The sequence below is a fragment of the Corylus avellana genome, chromosome ca4 (assembly GCF_901000735.1).
Source record: "Corylus avellana chromosome ca4, CavTom2PMs-1.0".
Taxonomy (NCBI): Eukaryota; Viridiplantae; Streptophyta; class Magnoliopsida; order Fagales; family Betulaceae; genus Corylus; species Corylus avellana.
The window spans coordinates 19,496,480-19,511,326 of record NC_081544.1 but is presented as its reverse complement, the minus strand read 5'-3'; the positions used below and the strand labels follow the sequence as shown (position 1 = coordinate 19,511,326).

Sequence of the window (14,847 nt, the reverse complement as noted above, 5' to 3'; positions counted from 1 at the left end):
ACATAACCCACATGCATCAACTTGGTAAGTATCTGGTGTATTCACTGATTTGTTTAAGACCATTGTGTCAAAATGGCGCCTGAGAACCTTGAATTCCTCCCTTAATTCAGCATCGTTCCTCACCTCATAGATGCCTCCTGTCTCGGGAGTGGGTTGTTGTCTGTCCCAATTATTTTGAAAATCTCATTGTTGTGCTCGTTCTGTCATTTCGTCCATAGTTTTATGGGCTTCATCCTTAGTAAGACTTAAGAATTCTCTACCATTCATAGTCTCAAGCGAGTTTCGCTCACTCGGTGTTAGTCCACTATAGAAAATTTGAACAAGCACCTCATTCTCAAACCCGTGGGGTGGACATTTTATAGTAAGCTCTTTAAACTTCTCCTAGCTACCCGTGAATCTTTCCCCTTCTTTTTGTCTGAAATTGGTGATCTATAGACGGAGATCATTGATTTTGGAAATTGGGAAGGACTTGTGGTAAAACTTGCTCTGCAACATATCCCAAGAAGTGATAGATCTAGGTCTATTGTTGAGTAGCCAGGATTTCGCCCTATCATGTAGGGACAGAGCGAATAACTGAAGACGCACCGCTTCTGCTGGGGCATTTTGCGTATTAACAATTTCACAAATTTCCAAAAAGGTCCTCACTTGAACATATGGATCCTCATTCTCTAATTATCTAAATGCAGGAAGGTGACTTATCGCTCTCGGCTTCAGCTCGGAACGAGTAGCTGGCAACACTATACACGACGGTGTGTTAATAATATTGGGTACGAACAACTTCCAAAGGGATCCAGGTTGATTTCGTTCTCCCATCTTAACAGACTTTTCCGAATCAGACTCAGAACTTTGAGAATTGGTGGGTGTGTTTGGTGGATGTCTTAGATTCTATCTCGTCGTTCTTTCAATTTCAGGATCAAAAGTGTTTAACTCTAGATTTAAAGATAAACAAATCCCCAGCAACGGCACCAAAAACTTGTTATGCAAATTTATTTAACTCGCAAGTGTACGAATCAATTGTAGTTAATGGATTGCAAGTGCGAGGTCGAACCTACAGGAAATTGTATTCTTGAAAGCAATTTTAAATCTAAATTAATTAAACCCTAATTTAGTTCCAAATTTTTTAGAAAATTTTTTGTTTGAATGAAAAAGTAAAAACATAAGCAATTTAAAGTGATTGAAATCTTATGACGAAGCACTAAGGTTTCGGAATCCGCATTCACAAATTCATAACAACATAATTTTATGATCTATAATATTCCCCAAAGTTCTCACATATACATCTTATGTTTGTTTTACTAACACTTCAAAGAATTAATCAAAAGATCTCATGTATCTATTCATAACCCAAATCACAAAAGAAATCAAATATTCGATCAAATCATTAACTGTATCCGTAAATCACAAGAAAATATCCAATCTTTATCAAAACATCAATTGTATCCAGAGAATAAATCACAAGAAAAATCCAATTTTTAACAAAGAAAACCAAGCAATCAATTGTATTGAATAATCTTAAATCATCAAGTGTACCCTTGAATCACAAAAAATATTAAAAAATTATTCAATTCAATTGATTAGAAGTAAAATAATAAAGCAATTAAACCATTAAAATGGGAAATATTACATACATGAAACAAAGTTACTAATCATAAATGGGGCTTCATCTTCAACCTTAGTTGAAGGTTTAGCCTTTCATGTTATTGAAAGACAAAACAAGATTGATTGAACTCATAATGTAAAATTGAGTACTTACAAACAAGAAATACAAAGTTGAGATCCGAAAGCTAGGAAACCTTAAACCCTCATCTTTCTCCTCTGAAATCTTAAAATTCGTAGCCTCCCAAAACTAATATGATAATTCTCTATTTATAGGCCTAAAACTAGGGTTTACAATTTGAAATAGACTTAAATTCGCTACCAAATCGGATAGTGCGCTCGATCGCACACCTTCTACCCTCGATCATACTCCGGCTTGCCACGCATGTGTATATGCGCCCTTAGTTTTCAAGAGGATGCGTCTGCACTCGATCTTGGGCGCTCGCTCGAGCGCATGTGCACTCGAGCGTAGTGATCTGCGCTCGATCGTGCTGACATATTTGCAAATTCCTTCCAAATGCAACTTTCACATAAAAACCCTGGCTTTCCTTCAGCAACCTATAAAATACTAAAAACACATAACTAACTCAAAACATCATTTAATAACACAGTTAAAGGATTAACACAAGTAAATTAAGGGATCTAAATATACAATATTTGGTACACATCAAAGAGCATAAGAAACTATGTCTTCAAAACCGTACCTAGTTGGTGGCCTGTTAATGCGTCTAGGCTTGTATGTGGCTATAATATGATGCTCCTTAACTCTTGAAGTAGAGGCCTCTGTACCCTGAGAAGTGTTCTCCTGCACATGAATCTCTAACTCCACATGCACCACCTGCATATCACTACTACTGCTTTTTGGTACCTGCTGCTCTTTACCCTAAGTACTCTTCAACATACAATTTTCATCAAATACCGTCTCTACTGATCATTACCTTGTTTGCCTTTAGATCCCAAAACTTGTAACCTTTAACCCATTTCCCATATCCGAGAAAGACACACAGTCTAGGCTTTGGATCAAGCTTCGATCATTCTTTATTAGATATGTGCACATAGGCTGGACAACCAAATACTCTCAAACTAGAGTAATCTTCCTCATTACTTGTCTACACCTCCTCTGTAACTTTTCCATCTAGTGCTACCCTCATTGACCTGTTGATAAAGTCGCATGCCATACTTAGCCCAGAAAATTTTTGCAAGTCCAACATTCAACCTAAGACATCGTGCTCTCTCTACAATAGACCTGTTCATCCTTTCCACCACACCATTTTGTTGTGGTGTCTTACGTACTGTGAAATGTATCTTTATACTATGCTGCTCACATAAATCCCTGAACTTGTCGTTTGTGTACTCAGTTCCATTATTTATCCTGAGGCACTTAACCTTCTTCTCAGTCTGGTTCTCCACTTCAACTTTTCACAAATTGAACTTGGCAAACGTCTCTGATTTGTGTCACATGAAGTACACCAAAACCTTTCTCGAGAAATCATCAATAATGATCACAAAATACATATGTCCTCCCCGTGACGTTGTCTTTACTAGTTCCCAAACATCTTAATGAACATAATCCAGAATACCCTCTGTCTTGTATGTGGCTGTCTTGAATTGTACCCTATTCTGCTTTCCCAGAACACAGAACTTGGAAAAATCAAGCTTACATGTTTTAACATCCTTCAACAGATTTCTCTTATAAAGCTCCAACATGCCCCGCTCACTCATATGACCCAACTGCATATGCCATAAAACATTACAATCAGACTCAAACTCCACAGAGGCAATTCCACCTATAACTGTAATTCCCAACAATTTATATATATTCTTTAAACTTTTTTGCCATTTCATCACTACCATCGCACCCTTAGTCACCTTCATTACTCCACCTTCAGACTTATAATCATGACCGTTTGAGTCTAAGGTATCCCAATGAAATCAGATTCTTTTCTACATCTGGGATATGTCTAATATCACATAACGTTTTAACCACACCATCAAACATTTTAATTCTAATATTACCTATGCCAATAATTTTGCAATGTGCACCATTATTCATAGTAATTATACCAGAATTAACTGACTTGTAGGTGTCAAATCAATCTCTGTTGGATGTCACGTGAAACAAACATGCAGAGTCCAGAATCCAAGAATTTACAGGATGCTCTAAACTTGATGCAGCAGAAAGCATATCACCATCAGCATCATCGAAATTTGCCTCCACTACATTCACAGACCTTGAGGAACCTTCATTCTTGTCGTCCTTATTCTTCTTCCGATCTGGACAGTCCTGCTTTATATGCCCTTTCTTCCCACACTTATAGCAATTGATGTCCTTCCGCTTCCTGGACTTTGATCGAGAGTTCTTGCCATTCGAACCACCATTGTTACTACTTCTTTCACGCTCTTGGTTACCCTTTACAACTAGCCCATCTCCTTGAGAACTTTCATCACTCATTTTCTTGCTCTAATGAAAAGCTAACAAGGCTCCTATAACGTCCTCTAACTCCAAAGACTCTTTTTCTCATGTCAGAGTCGTAACCAAATTCCCATACGTAGGAGAAATTGAGAGTGAATTCAATATCATCAACTCCTTGTCTTCATCCTCGAACTTCACATCAACCCTCTTCAAATCACTGATTACCTTATTGAACACGTTGATGTGTTGGCTTAAATCCGAGCCCTCCGCCATCTTCAAGCCATACAATCGTTGCTTTAGATAGAGCTTGTTCGTCAACGACTTTGACATATACTGACTTTCCAGTTTGAACCAAACTGCTGCCGGAGATTCTTCATCCATGACATGATATATCACGTCATCTCCCAAACAAAGCCAAAAATAGTAGCCACCGCTTTCGCCTCAAGTTCCTTCCTATCTATGTTCGTCATCCCTTCTAGTTTCATCCTATATAACGCCTTCACCATCCTTTGTTGCACCAATAAATCATTGACACGTCTCTACCATAACCCGAAATTATTAAATCCATCGAACTTCATCACATCGAATTTTGCAGAAGATGTGCAAATCCCAGCCATCGTAGAACTAGGCTTTGATACCAATTGTTGTTACCATGCACAACAATGATGAATAATATAAAATCAAAAAGATGAGAGATTAAGAGAGAGTCGAGACACAGATTTACGTAGTTTGGCAATGTGTCTATGTCCACAGGAGAGAGTGCAACTATATTTTATTATTCAATGATTTAGGGTTACAACATAATATATTTATAGGAAAACCCTAATTATAAGTATTTTGAAAAACCTCAAAATATACCCCACAACTTATTTATCCCCAAGCCCACATAAACTAATTACACCTAATGGGTCAATAGTAGAATATAAGCCACTTGTTCCAATAAAGATCATCAAATAAAATGAAGTGTATCTATTTAATGTAAAATGTAAAATAATATTGTCTTAATATTAAAATTGAAGAATAAAATTTACAGTATTTATACCGGAAGAAAAGGATTGTAAAGAGATCTTTTGAATATATAATACAACTAAGTTTCAGTTTGTGTGGACAAAAATTTAATTTTCATAAAATGCTTCTTCTTTTTTTTTTTTTTTAATTGTAAATTATTTTTGAGTTTAAATTTATCTTTCTCAAATTGTCAAATCTCACGTAGAGCACAGCTGGGCCTTCACCGAAATTCACCAACATTTTTCATCGTTGATCATTTTTCGTACGATCTATATATCATCATTGAATTTTTTTTTTTTTTCTCACAAAAAAAAAGAAAGAAAGAAGAATTTAACAACATGCATCGTGGCATGGACAGGAAAAAGAGGGTAGTGGCCTGAATCACAGAAGTATGACTGTATGAGTGCGATCTTGCATAGTTGCATTCACCCCAATCCCACGTAGACGAAACCAGTGGTCACAAATTACCCATTTTTATATCTTCACATCTTCTTTCATCTCTCATTTTTTTGTATGTGATAAATGAACAAAACGTGAAGAAATATATATATATATATATATATATATATATATAGCGTACGTGGAGGAATAGGGTCAAAGGTCGTAGGTAGCATTAAGATTTAGGACAGCATGTCATATTCCAAGTGACCGACATCCACAACTGTTTCAACCGCACGAGTGATTCAGACCCCCTAACATCGACTGCACCTTCTCTCCTCCTCCTCTCATTCTTCTTCCCATTCCTTTCTTTCACTTTGACTTGGCTTCTCAATGCAAGGACCACTTTCACGCCAAATTAATTAATCAATCATATCAAACTCCTTTTATTTTCCTTCATTTGCATTGAGAATGATTTTGGGTAGACCGAGAAAATTAATTGTAATTATTTTATTTGGGTGTGATCATAGTAGTATTTGTTAGTCGGGAGTCGCACATGAAAGGTTTAAGCACTGAGAACTGCAGGCGCTATGAGAATCTAAGACGGTTAATACTAATTAAACATATATAAAAAAAATTTATTGTAGAAATTTGAACCCGCACCTTAATACATACCCTGACCACTTGAGAACTTCCTTGAACCATTAAACCACCACTCGTAGTTGTGTAGTGACAAGGATTAGAAGAATGTAATCTAAGCTAATTAATTTCTTTTCCAATTTGAGGATTAATTATACCATGTAGTATGGCCACACCATATCTTTTTCGTGAAATTTTCAAATCAAAAGAGGAAGTATGGCTCTTCGTCTCTTCAAACCGTCCGTTCTAACGACCATTTCAATGGGCCTATCATTTTCAATAATTTTTAGCGTTTTTTTTTTTGGATTATTTTGGAGCTCTTATTAAGATGCTTATTCTCTCGTTTGTTTTTATTTTATTGTAATCTTCCCCTTCTCCATTTTCCCATATTAATAATAGAAGAAGAAAATATAAAAAATAAAATAAAATAAAAAACTACTCTAGTCTCGACCCTCTAGTATGCGTTTGAGACGAAAGTTGGTGTTTGAAAAAATAAAAATAAAAATAAAAAGGGCACGTAGGTTTAATGGGCGGTGACGTGGGGTGATATAAGTGGACAAGTTCCAAGTGGGCGTTAAATAATTTCTCATGTCATTCTTCTACGTTAGTATAGTCCAAATAATTACTCCAATTAAATATATAAATATATTTGTAATTAAAAATAATAATAATGTGAGATGGTCCAATACGTATAGAGTAATATGGCATGGTGCTGCTCCCCTGCAATTCATTAATTAATGCGCCCTCCTCAGTTGACAAATCCTAAGAACCACTTTGGTTTTTCTTATTGGGAGATCTGGCCCCTCCCATATATTTTTATTTTTATTTTGGGAATTAATTAATTAATTAATTATAAGATATATTTTTAAGTTAGTTGTGCTTGCTTGTACCCACCCCAGCAGGTTTCCTTTTCATTTCATCTATTATTAGTTCTTCTTTCTTTTTTTTTCTAATAAATGGGTGAGGCAATCCGGCTGCTTTATAGTACCTGATAATATCCAATCATTCAATGCATCATTTATACAAAAATAACAAAAAAATCATGCAGGCTTTTATTGTTTATTAAAAAGAAATCATGTCAAGATTTTCATTTTTTTCTTTATTATATTTTAATTTTAATATCTTAGTTTTTAATTTGATAGATTTGAGACCTCCGTTTGAATTGTTGTAAATTCATGACCATTATAAGTGTCACTAAGATGTAGTTCAATCGGTGAGGACCACGTTTAATAAAGTAGAAGTCACTAGTTTCAATTTTCCTTCCCCTCTTGTGTAAACATATAAATAAATAAAAAATAAAAAAGACGTTCATAAGTATTTGTCAAATTCATAACAAAATGGCTGTAAAAAGACTATAATATTCCACAAAAACTTCAACAAAAAATAAAAAATAAAAAGAAGTAGTGAATGGGTAAGCCACCACAAGTGGTAGTTGTAGGCGGCGTGACCCAATCATGGCTAGCTTGGTAGTCTCTCGGTCACCCGTGGTTTAATTAGGCGGTAGTCCAAAACCATCATTAGTTAAGGGGTGACCACGAGCCACCCTGTTGAAAATGGGGTATGCAGACTTAATTGGATCGAATCTTGGTATGGAAACCTACCAAGTAATAACTTTCAAATTCAAAGATATTAACTCCAAAATTAAAAGTTGGCAAATCCTTAGCTAAATCCCATTTTTTGAAAACAAATAAAACAAATTTAAGGGTTCATAAAGTGAGAATAAAAAATGACAGATGTAGAGACTCAATGAAAACTATTCTAACCGCTCCTTATAACGTGGTGACCTATGGGTGGCTTGCATCAGCTCCCTAAAAGAGGGTGGTCGCATGCCACCCATAACCGTCGTCATGGTTGGGTTGGTTGAGCACCTGAGCTAGTCCCATTAATGTCTTTTCTATCTTCTTTTTTTTTTCCTTTTTTTTTTTTTTTGAGATTTTGATTTTTTTTAGGAGTATAATTACTTTTTCACAATCATTTCTATTATCAATTTGATGAAAAATAGTAACACAAATGCCTCAACTTTAGATGACCTATCAAATTAGAGTCAAATTGACCAAAAACACAAGGAAATCCTTACTTACTTTCCTTAATGAAATGGTATTTCATTGAAATGATTAACAATGTTTAATTCTTTAGAGAAATGTCCAAATAAATGGCCATACTTTCACTGTAACCACATATATATATATAATAATGCTATGAGAGAAACTTCCACTTTATTTTGGTGTACAAGCTTATTGCCTTCCCATTGACAAGTGCAATAGACTCACCAACTACATATAGGTCCCTAGTTGCAATAGCCTACACCTTAATAGATATCTTAAAAATTATATATTTATTTTCACATGAACTCTCTTTGCTCCATCTTCTATGGAAATTTTTATGATTATGGAAAATAAAAATAAAAAAATGATTAAATAGCAGATTACACGTCTAATATGGACATCAACAGAGCAACTTTACTCAAGACTTCCTAATTAAAATAATAAAAGATTAAAGACTTACAATTGGGCAGCGCGAAAGGACAAGCTACCAAAAAGAAAATTGGAATTAAATAAAATAATATCAAAATGAAAGTACCATCCCCATTAAAAATTTGCCACGTCGCTTTCTATTTTTCAAAATCGTGGCCAAGTTCATTGGAAAGAAAATAAAAAAACAAAAAGAATATGTATTTTATAAAAGGAAATTGTCCTTTGTTGTTTTGCACTTCCCCGATACACAGAAAAAAATTCAAAAGATTCCGCGGAGACGCCAAAAACTCTCTATTCGGCTATTTAAAGGGGGCAGAAACATTAATTAATTAATTAATTGACAGCAATAAATTAATCTAAGATTAGGGATCTTAGTTTGACCATTGATCTGAGTCCCTTTCATCATTTCTTTATTTCATAATGAGAAACTGTAAATTCGACGAGTTTAGTGGTGAATGATTACAACCCATTAGATATTTTACTTAAAGCGGAAAGAGATTTTTATTATCTGTGTTGGAGTTATCTTATATCTGTTGTGAAATAGGTTGATAATTAATTTATAAGTGTGACAGAAGGCCTCACTTTTTAAGCTAACTTTTAAAGTTAAGAGAAGACTAAAACCACTCAACACTGGTATCAGAGCTCAGGTTTAACTGAAAAGTTTCGGCCTAACAGTTCATGGGAGAAACAAGTTGTCTCTATTCCAACCTAGGGCCCGATGTATAAGAGGAAGATTACTGGAGTTATCCCACATCGGTTGTAGAAGGAGCTGGTGGTCACTTTATAAGTGAAGGAATGTCTCACCTCTTAAATTAACTTTTGGGGTTGAAAGAAACTCAAGATCACCCAACAATTTGTTATAGCTTTTGCATTTTCTTTTTTTTTTTTGCCTCTACAAAACACTCCATAGTGAGTTTTATACTTCGAAATATATAATAGGATGTATAAAAGAGAAAGAAAAAAAAAGAGTGGAAAGAAAGAAAAAGAAGATGAAGATTGTTAGGGTTACATTTTGAATATAATAATGTGTGATTTGTAATACAAAAAGATATCCCTATTTCTCGAAAAAATGCAATAAGCAAGTATGGTAACTTAAACTAAAGCTCAGTTTGTTTATGAGTAAAATGATTTTTGAAAATAAATAAATAAATAAAATTGTATTTTCCATGTTTGGTATGAGAAAAAAAAAAAAAAAAAAAAGTCAAACCGAAAACATTTTTAATTTGGCAATAAAACCTTATGTAATTCAATCAAATGGTTTTCATTTTTTAAAATCATAAATCATTTTTCGAGCTTGGCCTGTTCATTATCAAAACGTTGGACCACCACCGGAGGTTGCCGAATGTTACCAGCTGTTTTTTACCATCGCTCATTTTCCATACAAACCAAACCCCGAAAAATATTTTTAAAATTTTTTCTTTTTTTTTTTTGAAAATATTTTTCAACTAAAAACACACTACTTCAAAACAAAAGAAGCTTAAATAAGAAGAGAATAATGATAAACTTAGAAGGAAAGTAAATAAAGAAAATAGATGAGAAATATCGTAACACTATGCATAATGCATGACAAGTAGTTTTCAGACATCAATGTTTGAAAGGTAGAGAGTAAGCATGAAAGGACCACAAACCCTCCATTTCCTTTTCACATTCAGAACATCGTCCTGAATCTCCGCAAACCCTATTCCTTCAGTAGCGTTGAAATCACTTTTTTACCAAATTAACTCCTGTGTAAACCTTAATTAGTCCCCCCTGAAGTCCCTAATCCCTATTCAAAAAGTAATCTCTATTTTGAGAGGCCACACAAACCCCTTCAGAAGTCCCCACAGCTAGAAAGAGGCCCTACAAATTCTTATTCTACAATGAGTGTTATGTTTTCATCAGGCTAATCAAATATTATATACCTCCCATTGAGATTAAACTATAGTAATTGCTCTAATCTAGATGAAGGCAATGAAACTAAGCAATTAAGAGGGAATACCAATAAGTAACACAAAAAGGAGGGAAAAGCAGAATCACAAAGAACCCAAACTCAGAAGAGTTGAGATGCAAAAAGAAAAAAAGAAACCATCTTTATTTGCATAGGCTACTCAAAACTCTAAATTGAAACTGGTTAGTTTAAGTTTAGTGAGATGGGCAAAAGATTTTAAAGGATGGGTTTTGAAAAAGGTAAACAAGAAAAAAGGTTCGGTGGGTAAAGGATTAATGATATAATCCACATAGCCGTGGGGGAGTGATATGAACACAAAAGAGGATGATAAAAGTGAACCTTTTCGAGAAAGTGAAAATCACAACAAAGAAGTTGACATGAGTGAGCCTTTTTTTCACCTTCTCATGATTGTTATTATGCTTTTCTTTCCAACTCACTTTAAAAGAGGATTCGGTAATACTTGTGGTGTTGAGGAAACAAACGTATTACTTGTTTGTATGAATTTATGCATCGCAAAAGCACATATTCTCATTTTCCGCCATTTCTCAGACTTGCCAATTGCAGCAAAGCGGCAGAAACTGAGGATTCAATTTCAGATGGCTACTTGGGTCTTCCAGTTTCCCCAAATATTTCTACGGAGAGAGAGAGTTCTTGAAAATTCTTATTACTGCAAAGATATATATACTTGATACATAAGCATAAATAGACATTAACCTTTTTGATTCACCCTGGAAATTACAAAAAAGATTCCACCCAAAAAGAAAAGGGAGAGAGAGAGAGAGAGAGAGGGAGATTTAAAATTAAAAAAAAAAAGAAAAAAAAAGAAAAAGAAAAAGAAAAAGAAGGAAGAAGAAGATTGGGGAGACACAAAGGAAGGACAGCGGTAGGTACTCACCCAGTGTGTGTCAGGGGTAACCCACCCAGCTCAGCAAAACACATTTGACAGCCCAGTCCAGTCCACTAAAGCCATGGTGGTGGTGGGGGACTGAAATATTAAAAAAAAAAAAAAAAAAAAAAAAAAACGAGTTGACGTGACTCACTGAGTTGACTCAGTGTACCAAAGCGGCGCTGGAGGCGGCGAGTTGCCATGCGGAGGTGGCGATAAGCGGGCGAGTGTGCCAGCCCAGCATCAGACACCCATTGTTCTCTTCCACTCTGTAACCATCCCCGCCGGCGAACAAGGCCAGCAACATGCTCGCCTGCTTGAACGCGTTCGAACCCAGGTGAACCGGCGCGAACCCGGCCGAACCCATCCGACCACGCCACTGCGTCGTCGTTTCGTGCCGCTCCACGCGGTCCAACCCCTCGCACGCCACTACGTTGCATATCTGCTTCCCCAGGTACACCTCCGACATCACCTTGTCGTTGCTGCTCGCCGAACCCTCGAGCGAGTCGAACATGGTGGAGTAGTAGTGCAACGACTCCGTGAATCGGTCAACGAAAACCGGACCGTTGTGATTCGCCTCCTGTTCCACCACCGTCACGATATCCGGTTTCATCTGCTTAACCACCGACAACACTTTCTCGATCGCTCCGGGCCGAGCCAACAGCTTGTGCAACTCGAACACAGAGTTCACCGCAACCGACTCCACCTCGCTCGGCCTCAGCTCAAGCATCGAGGCGTCGAGATCGGCCAGACTGTTGGCGACGAACCCTCTGTACTCGAACTCCACGTTGATGGTCTCCGCCAGCTGGGCCAGCTTCCAGCCTACTTCCTGGAGATGGTCCGAATTATCCGGGGCGGGAGGCCCAATACCGGTCAGGCGGAAAGCAGGCGGGCCACCGGGGCGGAGAGCCAGGGCTTGCATGAGAGCCGGCCACTGAATGCCTTGGTTCATGGAAAAATCGATAACGTGGACGCGCGTCTTGCCCTCGAAGGCTTCGAGGATGGCCTGGTTGGCCGTGAAATGGGCGAATTTGAGGTACGGACATGTTTCGTAGAAGTGCATCTGGAGGATATCGGAGAGCGAGTGGTCTATAGGGTTCTGAGGGTACACCCTGTAGATTCGGCGAGCCAGGGCCTCCGCGAAGTACGTGGCGACCTTTCTCATAGCGCCGGCTTGGGACACGGCCAAGAATCCGATCTGCTTGACCAGGGCCTCAGCGAGGTTGAGGTTGTTCTGTTGTACGGCCTCGGCGCAAGCCAACAGGGCGTGGACGAGCCGAATTCCGTTCTCTTGCGAGTCGATGAGCACGACAGGGCGAGTGGAGTCGCTGGGAACAGTTAAACCGCCGCCTCCTATACAAGAAGAACCCGAGAAATAATTTTCTGGATTTGACCCGGACCCGGACGAGGGTTTCAATCGCTTGGACGACGGAGATTCGATCTGAGAGTTTCGGCTATGGCTATGACTATGGCTATGGCTCTGGCTCTGGCTCTGGCTTTGGGGTTGACTATACAAGGCCTTACCGGGAATAGCTTTGAGATCATAATCGGAAGTAGAGGATTCTTCGAACACTCCTCGTCTCGGATTATTATTACTATTTTGCGGATCGAAATCGATGGAGGTGATGGTGGAGGAGTCTGCCTGACCCAAAAACGAATCGTCGAGAGAAACCGGAGGTGCCCGGGCGCCGGCGGCGGGCGGCACCATGGGATCGAATTGATTGGGAGGTGGGGGGTGTAACTCGGAGAGCATACTCTGGAGCCATGTGGACAGATCGGAGGGATTGTAATGAACGGTATCAGACGCAAGATGAGAGAGGCCGTCTCCCTGAGCATTACCCATCAAATCCTCGAGAAGCTCCAGCTTCTGGGCCACCTCCGCCATGTCGGAGGACCGCACTTGATACCCCAACACGGCCAAGAGCTCGTCCACGCCACCGTCCTGCTGTTGGGTATCGTCCTCCCAGCGCATCTTGGCTTTGCCAATATTGCTAGAGCTGGCAGTCGCCGCCGCGTTAGAAGATTCCGGCAGCGAGTGGAGATGAGGATCCAGCTCTCTCTTCATGGCTTCTGCTCCTTTTTGCTAACTTTCTTTTACGCTTCGCTTCGGCTGCGGCTACGGCTGCTCCTCTGCTCCGAAACCAACTGCGTGAAGAATCTGGGCATTGGGGATTGGGGGGTTTTGCTTGGTTTTTCACTCCTACTACCACTTCATCATCAAAGGAGAAAAATAAAAATAAAAATATAATTGAAAGGACTAAAATATATGAAAGGGATAAATATGAAAAAAAAACGCTCGTGATGGGGCGCGATCTCCAATGATCCCACACCGGGCTCTCAACAACAACTGCTACTTCAACAGCTCAAGTAGAGATAAAGATGGAATTATTTTACATTTTCCATTTTCCTTTTCTTTTTTATATTTCAATTTGAATTTTTTTTTTTTTAACTTCTACTTTTGTATATGGCACATGATTTAGGGTTCTGACTTAATAATAGTTAAGTAGGTCAGTCTGAGTTACTTACTATAAAGTAATTAATGGCACTCTTAACGTGGAAGGGAAAAGATGCATGCCCCTCCTAGTGGCACCCATTAATTATTAATTATGCTTGCCTAGCAATGTAATTTAAGCGGGAATGAGTTAAATAAATGGTTAAATTATTTATTTAAACTCAGTTGTTTTTTTTTTTTTTTTGACATGTTCACACAGGGAAATTGAAGAGATTCGAACTAGTGACCTCCGTTTCATTAGGCGTGGTTCACAGCCGATTGAATTACCCTTTAGGGACATTTGAACTCAGTTTTTGGTCGGTTATGAGTTGTTATTTGGGTTGTCCACTTTTTTGCTCTCCATAATAAATAGGAAAAAAATTGCTTACCGAGCAACTCATGTGTTTTAACTATTTATTTTTATTATTTTATTTAAATAATAAAATAAAATAAAATAATAATGCTATATGGTTAGTGCGATCTTACGAGGAATAATGCTACATACTACACTATCATTCTATTAAGAACCGATGAAAATTGTCACATTAATCTGGTAAGATAAAATGAGATAAAGAATGTCGAGTTTATCATTTAACCATTTAGGAATAGGTGGTGGCTTAGGGTATAGTTAAGGCCACTTCATAAATGTCATTCTCCTTTTCCATGTTCCTCTTTTCTTTAAATGACTCAATTTTATCTGGCTACTTGCAAACTCTACAAAGTCAGCTCAAAAAAAAAAAACCCTAAAAAGTTGGTTAGGCCTTTATCTTTTGGGGGTAAAGAAGAAAGTTGAAATTGGTATATGTGTTGACTTGAATATACAAATATTGGGTTTCACGAGAAGGGCAAGATGTACAACCATGAATAAAGATTACATTTAATATGGGGCTAACACACATAAATTCAAACCTCTTGACCAAAAGGAATTAAGAGAATCCATAAATGGCATGTATTTTTTTTTTTTTAATCATAAATGCAATTCATAGTTTTTTTTTACATGTCTACACAAGGGAAGGAGGATGAGAGATTCAAATT

General features: G+C 37.5%; 1 protein-coding gene across 1 annotated transcript; it reads right to left on the bottom strand.

Moving 5' to 3' along the window:
- Positions 1-11,130: 11,130 nt before the first annotated feature.
- On the bottom strand, positions 11,131-13,685 carry LOC132178705 (DELLA protein GAIP-B-like). The gene has a single exon (XM_059591221.1). It carries the CDS (start codon positions 13,384-13,386, stop codon positions 11,485-11,487), a length of 1,902 nt encoding a protein of 633 aa, XP_059447204.1. The 5' UTR covers positions 13,387-13,685; the 3' UTR covers positions 11,131-11,484.
- Between the last annotated feature and the right edge of the window lie 1,162 nt (positions 13,686-14,847).